At 32.4% G+C, this 18,206-nt stretch overlaps 2 protein-coding genes across 2 annotated transcripts; both read right to left on the bottom strand.

Annotated features, from left to right (window-relative positions):
• Positions 1 to 481: 481 nt before the first annotated feature.
• Positions 482 to 7,108, bottom strand: LOC125072979. The gene is made up of 11 exons (XM_047683615.1): positions 7,098 to 7,108; positions 6,444 to 6,585; positions 6,115 to 6,266; positions 5,408 to 5,490; positions 4,433 to 4,650; positions 3,444 to 3,614; positions 2,792 to 2,941; positions 2,272 to 2,444; positions 1,760 to 1,837; positions 1,312 to 1,397; positions 482 to 519 (listed from the first exon to the last, which is right to left on the bottom strand). Exons 1-11 carry the CDS (start codon positions 7,106 to 7,108, stop codon positions 482 to 484), a joined length of 1,302 nt encoding a protein of 433 aa, XP_047539571.1.
• A 2,129-nt stretch (positions 7,109 to 9,237) lies between these two features.
• LOC125072978 lies at positions 9,238 to 16,284 on the bottom strand. Its single transcript, XM_047683613.1, has 10 exons — positions 16,275 to 16,284; positions 15,474 to 15,568; positions 14,385 to 14,536; positions 13,878 to 13,954; positions 12,697 to 12,914; positions 12,141 to 12,314; positions 10,606 to 10,767; positions 10,007 to 10,179; positions 9,724 to 9,804; positions 9,238 to 9,337 (listed from the first exon to the last, which is right to left on the bottom strand). Exons 1-10 carry the CDS (start codon positions 16,282 to 16,284, stop codon positions 9,238 to 9,240), a joined length of 1,242 nt encoding a protein of 413 aa, XP_047539569.1.
• Between the last annotated feature and the right edge of the window lie 1,922 nt (positions 16,285 to 18,206).

The raw sequence follows: 18,206 nt of genomic DNA, 5'->3' as shown, positions 1-18,206 counted from the left end.
ACTGAGACATGATGTCTAGTCAATTTGATTGTTCGGGTCATTACATAAATTTTAAATATTCATATCAATAAATTTTACTTTCATATATAAACTTACAAAGTATAAAATAAATAAAAACGGTAATAAAGCAAAAAGCCTTCATTTTCTTCGAGAATATTCAATGGAAAAGGAAAACAAAATTGATTTTCAATTACACGCTTTGCACTTGAATTTCACTGATTTTAGTGGCTCAAGTAATCGATCAAGAATTTTAATGAATGAAATGAAGAAATGTCAGCGTCAGCTAATTTTATATTATCTTAATTACTTCTCCATTGAATGGAGAAGGTAGAATTTAAAATGTAGGGAACAACGAGCGGGTCCAGTCCCTTTCTTAAGCACTACAAGCACCCGGGTGCAAGCAGTGCTCTGACGATCTACCCTCCCCCAAAATATTTTAAGAGATCTTCTATCACCGATGGTTTCAGACTTTTTTTATCTACTACACGTGGTGGTCGGCTACTTTGCCCATCTGCGCATCTGCTTTTATTTAGACAGTTAGACAGTCTAAGTAAATATTTCAGTGCTGGACTAAGGCTGAATCTCCTCTCAAGGGGGAGGAATACATTACACTACAAATTCAATTGCGTATGTTTTGCTGGATACATATAACATCATCCCATCAGACACGAGTACGTTTTTTAACTATGTTTTAAAATGGGATGTGTAATACAAACCACAATTGTTTTAAGAAAATTACATAATGAGCTTAATACATTTAGGGTGTTATATGGTTTTATACATGGTTTTATATCAGTTATGGGATGAGTATCAAACTAATATGTGACAATTTTGATAATAAATTTAATTTTAAATTTTATTTCTCGTATTTGATTCGAAAGTATAGGTTTAAATGAGATACCTAATTTAATGTTATTTAATAATTAATCTCAAAAAGCTTTGGATATACAAGATTACTATCGTACAAGATATACGGCGATACAGATTCTACTATAGATATCGCTTCAAGCCAAATTACTTAATAGGATTTTCTTATTGAAAGACGTATAAACACAATTTCATATTTTAATAAATGATTTTAATTTTCAAGATATGAAATCTAAGATTTTATTATTGATATTTTTCTTTACATTCTTTGTCATTCAGGAGTCATTTTTTCCATTATATACTACTTACTACTTAGTAATATATTTAGTAGGTTACATTTGAAAGTAAAAAGACAGAAAACATTTATTGTGTCAATTTATTTCTTAGTTATATTTGTATTTTCTAATCTCATTTCAGCATGGTCGTGAAATGTTCTCAGAGTACTGTTTCTATGCGTCATTGTTTCTACAACTTCAGTTCTTGAATTTTCTTCTATTCTTCTCATTTTGGCTTCTTCGTGCAAAGCTGGCCTAAATATTTATCAACAAAATTACCATTAAATTATTCAGTCTTTGAAATCGGCTTGTCTTGGCTTTGCACTGATGCACTTGATTGCAATCTGTGATACCAATACATCAGTTTGGAATGAGACGTTGTGCTTAACAGACTTGTGACACTTTTCTCCACAAACGGCTATAGTAGGCGTAAGCGCAGAGGCTGCTTGATCTATTTACACTAGTACGATCCAGTAAATAAGGTCAACGGCAAAGATGCATCCATTAATAAATATTGTCTCAGAATATCAAGGAATTCAGGAAATGTGATAAACATTGAATAAGGAAGTAAAGGCTGCGAATCTATCAGTTTTATTATGTTAATATTAGCTACGTACCCATCTGGATGATCTGACCAATTCATATGTTCTTCTCTGTATGAGTTACCGGATCGAAACAATTTTGAACAATCGTTCCTGAAATAAACTAAATGTTTTAGCTTAATTACTGCAGTTCTTGTTTTTATTGAATCAATTACAAGGACATTGTAGGAATTCACGTACTTGAATGATCTAATTTTAAAGCGAGAACTGCGAAAAGCAGCTACTTATAAACACGTACATGTTTAACTTCTAGTTTAAGTTTTATGTATATTCGTTTTGTCAGCTAGGCATTATGAAAAGAGCACCTCATTAATTAGTATTTTTTGTACAATTTTGCGTCCTTAGCCTCATTGAAATTATTATTAACATCTAAATTGGAATTATTATATATTCAATTGCATGAAATTTAAAATGCGAATTGCACTTTAATCTCTAGAAGTAAATATAATTAACTAGAAAATGAAGCAGAAGACTGGATAAACTAAACTAAAAAAATTTGTAACAAGTATAGTCGATAAAAATCATACCCGACATCTTTGTAAATGGCACAATTGATGAGAACTCTGTTCTTATAGACACTTGTGTAGAGGAACGGCCCATAGCACTTGTTCGTGCGCTCCTTGACGAGACAAGCTGATATAATCCCGATAACAAGAGCGTTTGAACCGTCTTCATAAATTAACGGACCTCCATGGTCATTCTAAATGAAAAAAATAGTATAAGCAAATAAAAAACAAGTTACAAAACGAGATTTCTTTATATTTTTGTTTAGCTGATGTTCAGTTAAACATTATTACCTAATTTTGCCATAATTGTTTTGACATTTGACAGAAGAAGAAACGATTTTTTAACTACTCATCAGATATTGTGCCGAACAGTAACAATACTTCCTATTGTTCTGTTTCGGTTTGAAGGGCCCAAGGGGCATAACATCTCAGTTCCAAAGTTGGAGGTGCATTGCAGAGGCAGAGGAAGCTGCTGAAGCTGCGATCTCGAATCTACTGTTTCATTTCATTGAATTAGAATATTTAATGCTATATCATTAACCTCACAGAAGCCACCACCGCCAGATTTTCGTCTACTTCCAGATTCATTGTGGTAGGCTGAATGTAGAACTAATTTTTCATGATCAAGTACTCGCCGTGTCCCTTCATCTTCTTCCGAGTACATTATATCTGTGCATTCGACGTATTTTTCCTAAAAACACTTAAGAGTGTGAACATTCTAAACCAAGCTGTTTATATATGAATTCTGTAATTGGAATGGTTGAAAAGAGTAACTACTGAGTTTCTTCACGACTTTTCTCGGAAGAATCTACTATTCAAGTATACTTTTATGAGTACTCGAATTAAGAATATTTTGGTTTTGACATTTAATAAAATAAAATAAATAAATATTATGGTATAATAGCTGGAATAAGGTAGAATAGCTATATATTTACTTCCGCGCATCATATATTCTACCACCAAACTGCAACATTACGGATTCTTGTGTTTTGGTTTGAAGATTGATGGCGCAATGGCGATGTAAGGGGTAGGTAATATTTCTTATAGTGCCAATGTCTATAAGCAGTGGTGACCATCCAACATCATGTGCTCAACTTACCAGACAAATACTACCATTAATACTACTTACATAGACATGTTTCAAATTAAAAAGACAAGCGTTAGAAAAAAATATTTAAACCAATTATTCTTACATTGCAAACTTCACTTAGTTTTGCATACATGTCCTTGGAACATATCATATAGTTGTCAATAATATTGTGGTAACGAGAACCCCAACGCTGTTTGCAACGCCTCTTCGAAATCAATACCACATTTGTTTCCAAAAGTTGTTGAGTTGTTGATTGACTACGACGATTGACCCACTGATGAAATTAAGTAAAATTTTAACGGATGTGAAGCAGTATGATATCGTGATGTCGCCCGGACCGATTTTAGTTAATGCGGCCGATCTCAAGGGAGCCCAGCCCACACAGAACATAATATAGTCCACGTGTGGGTGCGTACACATAGATCATCTCAATCTCCGATGATCTGATGAGATGGCGAATTTGACATGACCGAAAAGAGTTTTGCCCAGGGTCTTTCTATTTCCCAACTTTCAGATTCCAACTTGTCCTGAGAATTTTTCGACGGAAACACCTTGACTTTTTATCGGTCCGTCCTCACTAATCTGTGGCATTATATCAAGCCACTAGATCAAAGAGGCAGTCAAATTATACAACAATATTTTAGGCACTTATGGTTCACTGGATACCAATTTTGGATAAAGCATCCCAGATGGCATGATAATATCCGACATCTTCACCAACCATCGTCATATTTCAAAACAAATTATACAATATGTTGAATTATGCATTTAAACCTTCCTCATTAATCTCCATCCATTAGTGGTAACCGTATTTTTAGTAGTTTGACTTTATCATCCAGATAGACAAACAAACGTATCGGAGTACTTCGTAATATAATATGCAGTGTTTTAAAATAAATTCATTAATTGCCAAATAACAGAGATTACTACTAATTCAATTAAAATAAAATGGCATTAACTCATTCATGTCAATGGGATCGTTTTCTGGAAAAAAGCTCACAACTGAAAACTACAAATGACTATTACACTATTCAAATAAAAGCCAATAAGAGATTTGGGCGTAAATTAGTGTTAAAATAAAAAAAATCATACATCATTATATTTCTCAGTAGAACCCCATCCAGCGATTATGGCCGTGGTGCCAGGGTTTTCATATCTACTGCTTTGGTTATTATAACAAATAGGTTTTGGTATAAAGTCGCATCCTCGTATTCGTCTCGTGAAATCAAATTCGTCCTCAACTTTGACGATAGCTATATCGTTGTTCATCCATCTGATGTTGTCATTCTCGTGACCATCGAATACGTAATCTGTAAGGTATGTTGTTTTATTTGTATTTTGAATTGTTATTTTTTTTTGCTATCAATAGAAATGAAGAGATTTGGCCAGAGAATTTATTTAATACTTATCGTACTTTACAATGTGGGTAGGTACGCCATTTAAACCAAAACATCCGCCATGGCGGTATAATTTTAATTTCAAAATAATCAACAATAATAAAATGAAACATATGTACAATATCAAAAGATTCACATAAAGCATGCAATATTATAAAATTTATAAATGAAAAATATTAAAGAAAACCTAAAAGTATAAATAAATATATGACAATATTGGCAAGTACCAGAGAATGTTCGTTTGCATATTCTGTGTTTATAATCAATCGCATATAATGATAAGCATCGCTAAAAAACTGTCGCCATCTAGTCACATATGTATCCATCAACAGATAAACATACATTTATATATAAGCTGTTTACAAGAGTTGTCATGAACGGTCTTGACTAGATCTATTTCTTAAGGAAGCCCGATTGGTTGTGGTGATGTAAACTTGTAACATTATCCCTCAAAAGGAGACAACCCAATAATGAGATATTTACAAGCTAATTAACTTTAAAAATTTTAAAGCGCAGATAGCAGGATCGGTACCAAAAATTCGATAGTTATTTTATCGGCAAACAGTAATACTTTGTATTCCTTTTTTCCGGGTTGAAAGGTGAGTGAGCTAACTCTGCTGCACCGCCACCAGTGTTTACAATATTTTGAATAGTATACTACGGTACTTACTTCTTGGAATACATTTCCAAATTGCTTTCTTTGCTCCGTTTTTTATACATGCGTTGTTCAGACGATCGTCTTCTGGGTTATGTCTGAAATGTATTAATTAAGTGTAATGCTTCACATAACAAAAGTCTTGCTTAAAAAAATTGCCGGAATTTACCAAATAAAATTTGAGCAGTGTTCAATAGCATATTAAATTAGAACGTAATAAACTTCAGATCTATATGGAACCCAATATAATATAATCATCAAAAACAGTTCATATATAAAAAAAGTATACTCGAATAAATTACATCACTACATACTATAAAACAAGGACCCGCGACTGTCCGCCTGAATGCGATATAAAAACTACTGCAAGGATTTTCTCACGGTTTTGTCCAATGGATGGAATTGTTCATGGGGAAGATTTAAATATATTAATCAAAGTTTTGTGTGAATTATCCAAAATATGCTAATAAATGTTGAACTTTGCCGGAAAAAATCATGATGACCAATAGATTTCTATGAACCTATTACTATATAAACGTTTTATATAGAGCCTTATTTAACCCGGGTATAAGTTATTATGTTTTCACGTGAAAACAGCTTAATGTATGGGTATGACAATTGTTGCGAAATCATCCGTAGATTGGTTATAGGCATTTATAGTTCAATTTTTGGATTCCGTTGATCTTTCCCCATTCCCCCCTTTTTATTTTAACAGCTAGTACCTATATGTGCCGGACACGACGTAAAAATGTTTCGCATCTTCAATACAGGCGGCTGATGTGAGAATGTACTCTTCGTGGATGATCACACCGCCGCAGAGCCAGTGCCGATAATTTTGATACTTTAAATTACTCGATGGAAGTTTTAAATATACCTAAAAAATATTCATTATTATTTAATTTAATGAGATGAGCTGAAATGGCCAAATGGATAGAATTCGCGACAAATTGGGTCAAATCAAATCGGTGCAATATGTTGTCACAGGAGAAATTGCATTTATTATACATAATTTTCTTATGAGTCTATTGATATATAATTTTATATTAATTACCATATACGGTCTAGTGTCCCCTGATTCTTCTCCATTTAAGATTCTTCTCGATCCATTTATGATTGAATTAACGTCACTTATGTTTGCTCTTTGAAGAATTTGGTTAATCTTCGTTGGTACTATCGTCGCTACACTAATTGATCTAACAACTAAATACACACGCTTATAAAATAAATTATTATGAAGTATTTGCACAGTAGGTATAGGTGCTCTTGTTAGCTCAGTCACATAATTTAAAGAACGGCAATCCCTACTGGAGTTTAAGCTAAGAATCAATGCTTTCACGTGCTTTCCGATTCCGAGCAACCGACATTGGTTCACCCGACAACCAATTTCGCAACTCAATTTAAATTTCAATATAAATTGACTCGGCACTGGATTCGAACCCTGAAAAATATGAAGCTAGCGACAGCTGTATAAGCTAGCAACTAGATTTGCCAGGTTATATTGAAAAATTAATGTTGTTATAATTTACTAGGTTTTTTGCGTGTTATCGTTTTTTCTACTGCCAAAAAGCAAAACTTTTTATTGATGTGTGCCAAGTTAAAAAGTGAGTAAGCCAGTGTAATTATAGGCATGATATATTATATTTTATGTTTGGTGGCGTATCGGGGCAAGGAATCTGTCTCATGACGAAATGAACTGTCCCAATACCTAGGAGCCATTATAAACACCTACATTTTTTTTATTTTTTTATGATATCGGTAGGTGGACGAGCAAATGTGCCACCTGATGGTGAGTGGTCACCACCGCCCATAGCCAATGGCGTTGTAAGAAATATTAATCATTCCTTACATCACCAATGCGCCACCAACCTTGGGAATTAAGACGTTACGTCCCTTGTGCCTGTAGTTACACTGGCTCACTTATTACATGAGCTGGTACGATTGCCTAATTATATTAACTTATTTAGTACTTAATTTAAATTATTAATTCTAAGTTAGACGAACTTGACTTGTTCTTAATATTAAGAAAATAAGTTAATAGATATCTACAATAATTTATTTGTTTCAAGTTAATTAAAAATTATATGTATATATTGAGAACGTACCTAGACAAAAGAAAGATTGTCCGAATAAAAATGTACAAAAGTTAAGTCCATAGCGATTATATAACTTCATGTTTCCTTAACAAATACTATGCAATAGAAAACATCTACTTTACGACTTCATGGTACATTGAAGATTTAATTGATTTTATAAATTTCTAATATTTTACTATATAGCAATCGACTTGAAGAAAAATAATTTAAAGCATATTTTTATTTCGACGTCAAGTTCTGATAAGAATCAAATTTCTCGTTAACATAATTGTTAACTTGGAATTGATAAAAGAGTCACAAAAACGATGAAGCACTAATATTCTTGTGTCTATTGATGGATTGATTCTATGCAGTCATCATTCACTCTTGTTATATTATTTTGTCTGTACTCATATATCAATTAATAGAATGTATAGTCTATTCCAATGGAAGTGGGAATAAAGATAAACAAACCTTAGATTTACGTATTTCATTCCATTTGCTAATAACTCAGCTATATTGTGCACTACTGAGAATTTATGATAGATATATCCTTATTTTTAATACAATACTACTACACCTAGCTACATATATCCAGTTTAATTTTACTTCCAAAATTCAGATAACAGTTTTGTCGAGGTTCAAAACGCCATTTTTCGCAAATCCATAGATGAATCAAAACTCTCGACCAATGCTATCGCGTCAATTGGCTGTCAAACATTACAAAATTGTTTATTTAGCTTTTCTCCTCTTATGGTTGGAATAGCGTATAGATCTATTCATTCGCGAAGGCGCGCCCATCCACGCTCATCAGTATGAGTGAAGTTAGTACTTACAACAGATGACCAATGCAAAAATATAGACAGAAATTTTATATTAATTTACTTGGTGGTAGATCTTGTGTAAGCCCATCTGGGGAGGTTCCACCTACTCATCACATATTCTACCACCAAAGAGCAATACTCACAATCATTGTATTTTCGTTTGTGATTGAGCCAGTTTAACTACAAGCACAAGGCGCATTGGCGCATTGGCGATGTAAGGAATAGTTATTATTTTACAGCGCTAATGTTTATGGGCGGTCTGTCCACCAAACGTTATTATAAAAAAAGAGTGTAGGCGTGCCTTCGTCAGTGCAAATATCTATAATATTCTACTGAAAAAAGACAGTAAGCTGAAGTTTATCACGTACGAGGCAACTAAAGCAAATATGTTAGTTAGTAATATGTGTACAGTGCAATTGAAATAGGCAGTGAATTTAATTTATATACTGCGAGTTTATTATATTATATATGTGACGAGGGGTTAGGCGTCAACTCGCTATCAGACATAATGACATTCAAAATATAAGTCTAGTCATTCATGTTAGTAATATATTTTCGATATGCACGTTCACACTTTTCGGTTGTCACGTGTTCTTCTACGTCAAACTGACGTTGCCAGCACGTACGATAAAAAAGAATCCTAATTAAACTTTTTGATGGTTCGACACATATATATTCATTATTATCATTATTCAACGTTGCTTTTAATATCTACAATACTTAGAATGTCGGAGCAATAGAAAAAGTTTGGTATATATTTTCACGCAAATGCGAAAATATTTAAAAAAAAAAACTACAGAAAATGTGGTACCTATCTTTTAAAAAAATGAAAAAAATATTAAGGAGTTGATATTTATTTATTAATATTTAGTTTAAGTAAAAGCTTTAGAAGTTAGAAGCAATCAAATAAAACTGATTATATTAAAACAAATATTTGTATTTATTAACATTACTTATGTTTCATTTGTCTCGTTTGCATCTTTTCAGTTCCAGGTTTTACTCTTGATATATGTTTACTACGGTCTGAAGGCGATTTTCCAATATTTGATCTAGAAGTTTTTAAAAATGTACATGTATTACGTGATATTAAAGTTATCTATCCCTCTTGGCACATCTCAAACCATTTAGAAGAAAAACTAATTTCTAACGAACCCCCTTTTTTTGAAGATTATAATATATATGTATACTATATTTTTATCTATAATTATATTCATAATAAATCAAACAGCAATATTTAGTATTGTTGTGTTACAGTTTTAAGAGAGTCACCCTTGTAACAGAAATAAGGACATAATATCTTAGTTCCCAAGGTTGGCGCAATGGCGATGTTTAAAATTATCTCAGCGCCAATGTCTATGGGCCGTACTGACCATTTAACTTTAAGTGGTCCATTCTCCTAACAATCATATATGAAAATAAAATAGAATAGGTATACCTATCACGATGATTCGTCCAATCCAATTTCGTTTCAACCAAACGCGTTTTCGTTGTTTTTAATAATCTTCTGCAAGTTGCTCTGTAATTAAATTTAATATCTAATAATTGATGCAGTAATTTATAAAGTCCTAAAATTTCATCTTTATGAAAGATTTCTTAATTTTCTAAAAGCACTGTGATTTAAGGTAAAACACTGTGGAATACCAATTATTTTAAAAATATTCGTCACAATTTATATTTTTTTTTTTTATATTTTATATATAAACAAAATGTAACTTTACCCAAGAGATTTATCAATAGCACAAGCAATAACATGTCGGTTACGCCAGACACTAGTGTAAAGAAAAGGTCCATAGCATTTTTGTGTGAAATTAGCAGTCATACAAGCCGATATCACACCAATAACAGTGGCACTTCTTCCATCACCGACCACAAGTGGTCCACCGTGGTCGTTCTAAAATTGAGATAAGGAAAGTTTGATTAAATGTGAACTGTGATAATGACCCTTCCTTCCACGTGATAGAATTCTATTAACATTACGTCCCAAAGGAATTGATTAACTATAATGAAGTCGCTAAGATGACTGGATCTGTGGACATTTTCACTTTATATTTTGACCTTTATAAATAGTGGGTTCTTTTCCTTTGCGTCACGTCCTTGCATATGGTTAACTCAAATGTTTTATCGAGTTCTATGCATAGAACGAAGATATAATAGAAAAATGAAGTCCTCTTCATAAATTGAATATGATCTCAAGAATTTAGCTAGTCCTCTCGCAGGACTAAAGTATCGTGTGTTATCCAACGACATTTTCTAATTTATAATGATAGTCGAAACTCAAACAATAGAAAGCTAATGCTATTATGAAAATGATGATGACCTCACAAAACCCTCCAGAAGCTAGTTTCGATCGTCTCAAATGGTTGAAATGACTAGCGCCATGAACTTGTAGTGATTCTGGTTCCAAAATAAATCGTCTCCCTGCAAATTGATCTTCAGTTTCATCGGAGTACATTAGTTCTTTGCAATTGATTTCTTGTTCCTTTGTAATAAAATATATTATAACTAAGATATTTTACTTAAAAAAATCATATTAACAATTTTTAATTGTTCGCTAATTGGGGATTTCTGAAATTTTCATGATATGATTTTAAGAAGATGGGCTTATAGCTGAAAGCAAAATGAATATTCTTTCATAAATTGGATTGTTAACTGGTTGTGTTGAAGTTGTTTTTTATATGAGAAAGAAAATAACTGGTTCTATCACTTTTTGAGCAACATATAGCAAACTAAAACTAAAATATATTGGAATGATTGGAAATTTTTATCCGTACCAAAATAAGAATGCAAAAGAATTGAGACGTGCGATAACATTAGCAAGTTGTAATCAATAGTTCTGAAAGGGTGGCTTGGTGCTACCATTATGAGATATATTATCATACACGTATCGTATTAGTTATGTATTAACATACAGTAATAAATCCTTTAATTTAGCTTAAAACTGTTAGTCCTGTATCTATACTGCCGTGTAGGTATGTGCCGATAACCGTCACATTTGTAAGTGCATCTGTGTTTTTACATAAACAATGTGTATCTATACATTTTTAAATTCTATTAACTTTTTGAAGTGATAAATTCTTATGGGAGGGTATACCGCTTCGTTACGTAACGCGTTACGGCGCCATTCTGTCTAGTTCCCTTCCTCTTACGCATACAGCTGCGGTAGGCAGGAAATATATTTTATAGTCAATAAAATATCTTATTATTAATAACCTTTCCTTAAATTATCATTAATATACATAAAATTTAAGTAATAACCTAAGCTTTTCTTAAGTTAAACAATTTCAATATTGAATAGTTCAAATTAGATTAGTTTAAGTCCCGAGATGCACATTTAGTTTTTATTATTCATAGTGTGTATGCATCATCATCATCCTCCTGCCCTTATCCCAATTTTATTTAGGGTCGGCGCAGCATGTTTTCTTCTTCCATACTTCTCTGTCAGACGTCATCTCACAAGTAACATTCTTTCTAACCATATCGTCTTTCACAAAATCCATCCATCGTTTCTTGGGTCGACCCCTACCTCTATGTCCATCCACATTCATTTTTAAAACCTTTCTCACAAAATGGTCCTCATTCATCCGCATAACATGCCAATACCAAGACAGCCGGTTTCCAGATTGCTTCTCGGTTACCGGTGCCACTTTCAAACTCTTATGTACTCATTCCTTACTCTATCCATTCGCGTAATACCATTAATTCCTATCAGCATTCTCATCTCCGCCACATGCAATTGTCTTTCAGTCATCCCTTGTATAGCCCAATATTCTGATCCATATAGAACAGGGGATGGTTTCTTCATGCAAATGATTGTATATTTTAAATATTTTTAGGAACAACTATTTTCCTAACCTTACATAAGACACTCATCGCTTCCATGTCGACACCATCTTTAGCGCACACCATGTTCTCGTCGATAATGAAATGGTATCGTTCCGCCCAGCGTTTCTTACATTTCGCCTTTGATATTAATATAACATCCGTTTCAAGCAGATTGGGAGAATTCATGTTCGAATTATCGAACATCTGAAATAAAAGTATTTTATTATAGTCTAGTCTAGGTATAAATATAAATTTAGACCTACTCATATAAGGTGAAGTGATTTTAAAAAAAGCTTATAAAACGATCTATTTTGAATGTTATGCGAAGTATATATAATTGAATGAAAGAATTTTTCATAATAATAATAATAATTTAAGAATGTTTATCCTGAATTCAATTCGGGGCTCGCCTGGGTAAGTATCATCCACTAATCACTTATTCTACCGTTAAGCATTGGTACGTGGTACGTGGTACGTGGTGGTACGAGCTCTTAGTTCTCAAAATTTCAAAAAAGCGCATTGGTTAAGTAAGGTTGGTAAAACGAACAAACGAGTTGTCTTCTGAAGATACTATTTTAAAACTTACATAGCTGAAGCTATCGACGGATCCCCATCCAGCGATAGAAGCGACAGTTCCAGGCGATTCTAATTCTTCAGACTTATTGTTATAAGCGATTTGCTTAGGTGTAAAGTCACAGCCACGAATGCGTCTTTCAAAGTTAAAATCATCTTCAACTTTAACCACAGCTATGTCGTTTACCATCCAACGTATATTATCAAATTCATTACCGTCGAATACGTAATCTGTAATAATAGTTGTTATATTTTAACCCGCTTCGACTTTCACTTGGTGGTAGGGCTTTGTGCAAGCCCAAGTGTGCAAATCTGGGTAGGTACCACCAACTCATCAGATATCCTACCGCCAAACAGTAGTACTCAGTATTGTTGTGTTCCGGTATGAAGCGTGAGTGAGCCAGTGTAACTACAGGCACAAGGGACGTAACATCTTAGTTTTCAAGGTTGGTGGCGCATTGATAATGTAAGGAATGGTTAATATTTATTATAATGCCATTGTCTATGGGCGGCGGTGACCACTTACCATCAGGTGGCCCATTTGCTCGTCCGCCTACAGATATCATAAAAAAACCTACGTGTGAGAGAGAAGGCAGTCTTTTTCTGTATCGCGACAGTATATGTGTGCAAAATTTCACGGTGTTCGTTTGATTACTCAAGACGAGTAAACGTAACAAATTCGTTTCAATAATTGTTATTACCTTATTGCGAATAGCTATTTTATTTTATTAAATATAATTAAGTCATAAAAAACCAAAATACTTGTATTGTATTGTACCTTTAAATTTCCGAACGTTTTAACTTCGACATTGTAACATGATTCATAAGTGCATTAGCCTACTTGAATAATGAATATTTTGAATTTGATATTATGAATATTTCATTTAACTTAGAGATTATGTAATAAGTAGAATTTATTTATTCTTCGAATCAATGAGCGACTTTTGAATGTTAATCTTTTTTTTTTAATTTAGCCTAATAACACAAGTCAAAATTGAATTGAGAATATATAATTTTCATTAGATACTAGCTATCGCTCTCAGCTTTGTACGGGTAGATTAAGGATCTACATAAAACGTTTAAAGGAAAAATCTTTTACAGGCGTACGCAGAACAATTCACCATAATATTACATCTAATCACTGTTTTTATTTAAGTATGAAATCTATAAAATTATTGTTCTGCTACCACTCACTTTTTGGCACACATTTCCAAACTGCTTTCTTTGCTCCATTTACAATACATTCATCCTCATCCCCCGGCGGGAGCCACCTGTGTCACATAACATAACAGCTTAATTAAAGTTAAGTTATTATAAAAGGAATACCATTGATTACTAATTAGAATTGCAGATTAGGTATAAAAAAATATATCTTTCATAGCTTTATATAACTGGTTCGCCAACGGGTTCAGTAGCGTGTGAAGGAGACAAAATTTTAGGTATCCTATGTCTTTTCTTGTAACCCTGACAAAATTTCATAATGAACGATAGTTAAGACGTAAAAGCGTAAGAAACACGCTTATAAGCTAACTCATTTTTTCATTTATTATATTAGTTAAGACTAACTGCTTCGTAGCTTCACTCACGTTATAGCCCAAGGTTTTTCAATTAATGGGCTATAATTACGCATTTCTTTTTAACTCTGATTCTTGGTATGAGAGCGTTCATAGAAACGAACTCTTCAGCATAATTAATCAATACCTATGCGTTCCTGAAACGACCACGAAGTGTTGAGCGTCTTCAATACAAGCCGCGGATGTTAGGATGAACTGCGAGTGGATGATCACACCGCCGCACAGCCAGTTCGAGTCCTTCAGCTTCGGGTCAGCGCCGGACGCAGGGCGAAGATAGACCTTGGGGAAAATATATAGAATTAATATTTTTGGACTTGATATAATTATAATCATACCTCCACTTCATTATACATCTTAATTATATATTTACATTCAAACAACTCGTAGTAGTATAAATGTTTGAAACATATATTTAATAGTATACTATGACTTTTTATTTCGAGGTTAAGTTTCAATTAATCATAATATTAAAAAGGTTTCATAATTCATTTGGTAGTGTGCAAACCCTTCTAGATATCACCCATACATCACATATGCTACTATCATATAAAATTATTCAGTATTCTTATGATCCGTTTGGTGGGTGTGTAAACTAGTTTAACTACAGGCACAAGAAACATATAAATCTTAGTAAGGTGGTGCATTGCAAGTTGTTGACTACATAACATTGTCTATGTGGTTCATCTGTTTGCCTGCCTTTTGAAGTGATAACTTCTTATGGGAGGGTAAACCGCTTCGTTACGTAACGCGTTACGGTACCCGTCTCTCTGGCCTCCCTTTCTCTTACGCATACGAAAGCGGTGTTTAGACTCCTCCTTTCTCACTCTAACCAACGCTATCCCTATTTCTGACACTTTAAATTGTCCCGAGACGTACAGGTATTTTTAAACAAATATTTTTTAAGTGATAATAGTGGGATGGTTTTCACTTATGATAATAATGGTAGGCTAATAACAATTAACACTTAAATGCCAATATCAGTAAGCAGAGGTGACTTATCAAGTTACCTTATCAAGTATGTAAAAATTAAAAGATATACACATGATCTTTAGAAGAGACTCGTTGCGTTTCACTTAAATGTTTTATATAGAAACGTGGAAATCATATTTGATCGTATCTTACTCTAAGCGTTGTCGATATAAGTAGTTGCACTTAAACACTAAAGACTCTGTTAACGCTTAAGACACTGTCCAGTTATTCAAATAGATACTCATACCATGTACGGCCTCGTGTCTGTCACTTCTTGACCGCGTAATATTCTTCGCGTCTGATTAAGTAACAACGTAGTTTTTTCAACGTTTTTTAAATACACTGCAAATAGAAAACAATATTTACAATAAGAGGTCGTAAATGTCCCACTGATGGGAAAACCACGAACGATCCGGCACCAGAGTTTTCACCGGTATCTGCGATCCTATGGAACTATAAGAGAAAGCAGTTGTGTTTTCGCATCGGTTTGTGCACTATAGCAAGTGCATTTTTAGTTCTCCTTTAAGACGACGACTCCGACGACGACAAAATCGGTTCCATAAACATCAAATAAATTTAAAAAAATTACGTCATATTTTACCTTTTTTAAATAAAAAACAAATTACAATGATAATGAAAAGTTTCATTATATCTTAGATTTATGGAAAAATATAAATTTACGATAGTACAGTAGCGAAGAAAAGTCGAATACAATCAATTTCATGCTTGGATACATTTCATTGCTCGTGTTCGAAACCATGTCAGCTGTTGTATATCATTATATATATAAATGGATTTGCATATATTTTTAAATTTAATAATATAGGAATAATATTTGTATAATATTCTCATACCATTTATATACTTACATGAAACACGTGTTACATATTTAAATATTTTCTTAAAAAAGTGTGAGTAGGACTCGCGTACGAATGATCCCGTAATGTCTATATTCTGTAGTATCTATAAAAACGCCAAAAAATCATGTTGTTGTATGGGAGTAGGTTTTGTTAAGCTATCTATATACTATATATATATATATATATACCGATGAACATTGTTATCATACCACACTATTCCACTAAAACACTTATACTTATCCACTTTAATTTTAAATGTTTCTAAAGTACCGAAAACAGTTTCTTCGACTTTCAAAACGAAATTTTTACGCAAATCCATACTGAATACTATTGATTATTATTTAAGCTCTCGATCAATGGTATCGAAATGTTGTTTTATATATTTGGCTTTTGACCTCTTGTGGTTGGAATAAAATATATGTGTATTTATTTGTGAGTCAATCACGTTGGAAACTACTGAGTTTATCTTCATTAGACTATGACCAATCGAAGCGGAGCCGTCCGAAGACTATTATAGGCTATGAATTTATTTGAATTCCGTAGATACTTCCCCCTTTAATTTGTATTATGACTTATAAACTATATAGATAAACCACTGTTGCTTAAATCTAATAATGTTACTTAATTGATTTTAATTTTGTAGGAAGGGTCAGCATAATAATAATAATAACTTCTTGCTTATACTCTCTCTTATGAGTTTTTTACTTTAAGTAAGTACCTACATACATAATATATCAGCAATATCAAAACCTATATTATAATAATAAAACCGTGAGAAGCCAAGAAAAAATACAATTCATAAATTGTTGTTTTTTTTTAAAACGTCTAAAGTCAAAAATGTGTATGTTACAAATCGAGGATTCTATTTTTATGCTTATTTAGTCAACGACTCTTCCCATCATAACACAAAGTATATTTTCTTATTAAAATACGTAAAATATCTGGGAAACACCTCAAGTCACACCGATTTAGTTCGCAATACGCAGTACTAAGTGTCATAACTAGATGGCGCTAGTAATAGTTTTTTGCTACTAGCTACTAGATGTCGCTATACAAATCGTAATTAAAATGAAAATTTTAGCAGTTTATATTGGAATTTGAAAATAAAAAGATAATGTTTTAATTACAATAAGACAGATACAATATAAATTTAAAGATTTCATAACGCCTAAAGCAATAACAATAATATATTTCTGGTATGAAATGTTAAAAAAATAAAGAAGGTACTTGATATTCTATACCATATTTTATAAAAGTAAATAAAATATTCTTTATTCAAATAGGCTCATGAAAGCCCTTTTGAATCGCCACGTTACAATGTTGAATTAAATTGAAATCTACCACCGCTTCGAAAAGTACCGAAGTAAATTCTAACGAGAAGAACCGGCAAGAAACTAGTTAGTCTTTTCCACCATTTTATCCAGTCAGTATTCTATATTATTATATATAATCATAAATTAATGCTATACATTAAAAATTGATCTAAATATATTAAGCATGTAATTAGTTGGCGGCTTCTAGCCTATGTAATGATTAATAAAGCCTTGTCCTTCCTTGGGGTTCAAGCTTGATTCATACAAATTTCATCAAATTTAGTTCAGTAGTTTTACCGTGAAAGAGTAACAGACAGAGTTACTTTCGCATTTGTAATATATATAAGTTTGTATGTATTAGTATAAATTAAAAACCGCTCCAAATTGAAATATCAACAATTCCAGTTGTTTTGTATGATTTTTAACATTGAAGTACGTATTTCAAATTTAGTAGTATATTAACTATTAATTTAACAAATTGTATGAGTTTCCAACAAAGACACTAATATAAAATATTAAAATCAATCAATGTAAGTATGACGTAAAAAAGTTTAGATAAAAAGTGAAAATATTATTAAATTAATGGTGGAAAGATTTTTACGTAATTGATTTACTTATTTAGATGTTTACATCATTAATTTATCACTAAACATTTCAAATAATAACTAATATAGGTAATCAAAATCATACATACCTCTTAAAAGATGAAAACAATAACAAAAATGATCATAAAATGTCAATAATCACGAACGAAATTTCAAATTGGCTTAAAATACATTTAATTTATCGATAAAAGTAATATTTACA

This window comes from Vanessa atalanta, chromosome 23 (genome assembly GCF_905147765.1).
Source record: "Vanessa atalanta chromosome 23, ilVanAtal1.2, whole genome shotgun sequence".
Lineage (NCBI taxonomy): Eukaryota > Metazoa > Arthropoda > Insecta > Lepidoptera > Nymphalidae > Vanessa > Vanessa atalanta.
This window is presented reverse-complemented; position numbering and strand designations above follow the sequence as displayed.

Coding starts and splice junctions, on each gene's coding strand:
- LOC125072978 (XM_047683613.1), bottom strand. Junction 12,315..12,696: donor CCGTCGATAGCTTCAGCTAT/GTAAGTTTTAAA, acceptor CTTTTATTTCAG/ATGTTCGATAATTCGAACAT. Junction 9,338..9,723: donor TGGACGAATCATCGTGATAG/GTATACCTATTC, acceptor AAAAACTTCTAG/ATCAAATATTGGAAAATCGC.
- LOC125072979 (XM_047683615.1), bottom strand. Junction 4,651..5,407: donor TTGGAAATGTATTCCAAGAA/GTAAGTACCGTA, acceptor CATACCTTACAG/ATTACGTATTCGATGGTCAC. Junction 1,398..1,759: donor TGGTCAGATCATCCAGATGG/GTACGTAGCTAA, acceptor ATAAATATTTAG/GCCAGCTTTGCACGAAGAAG.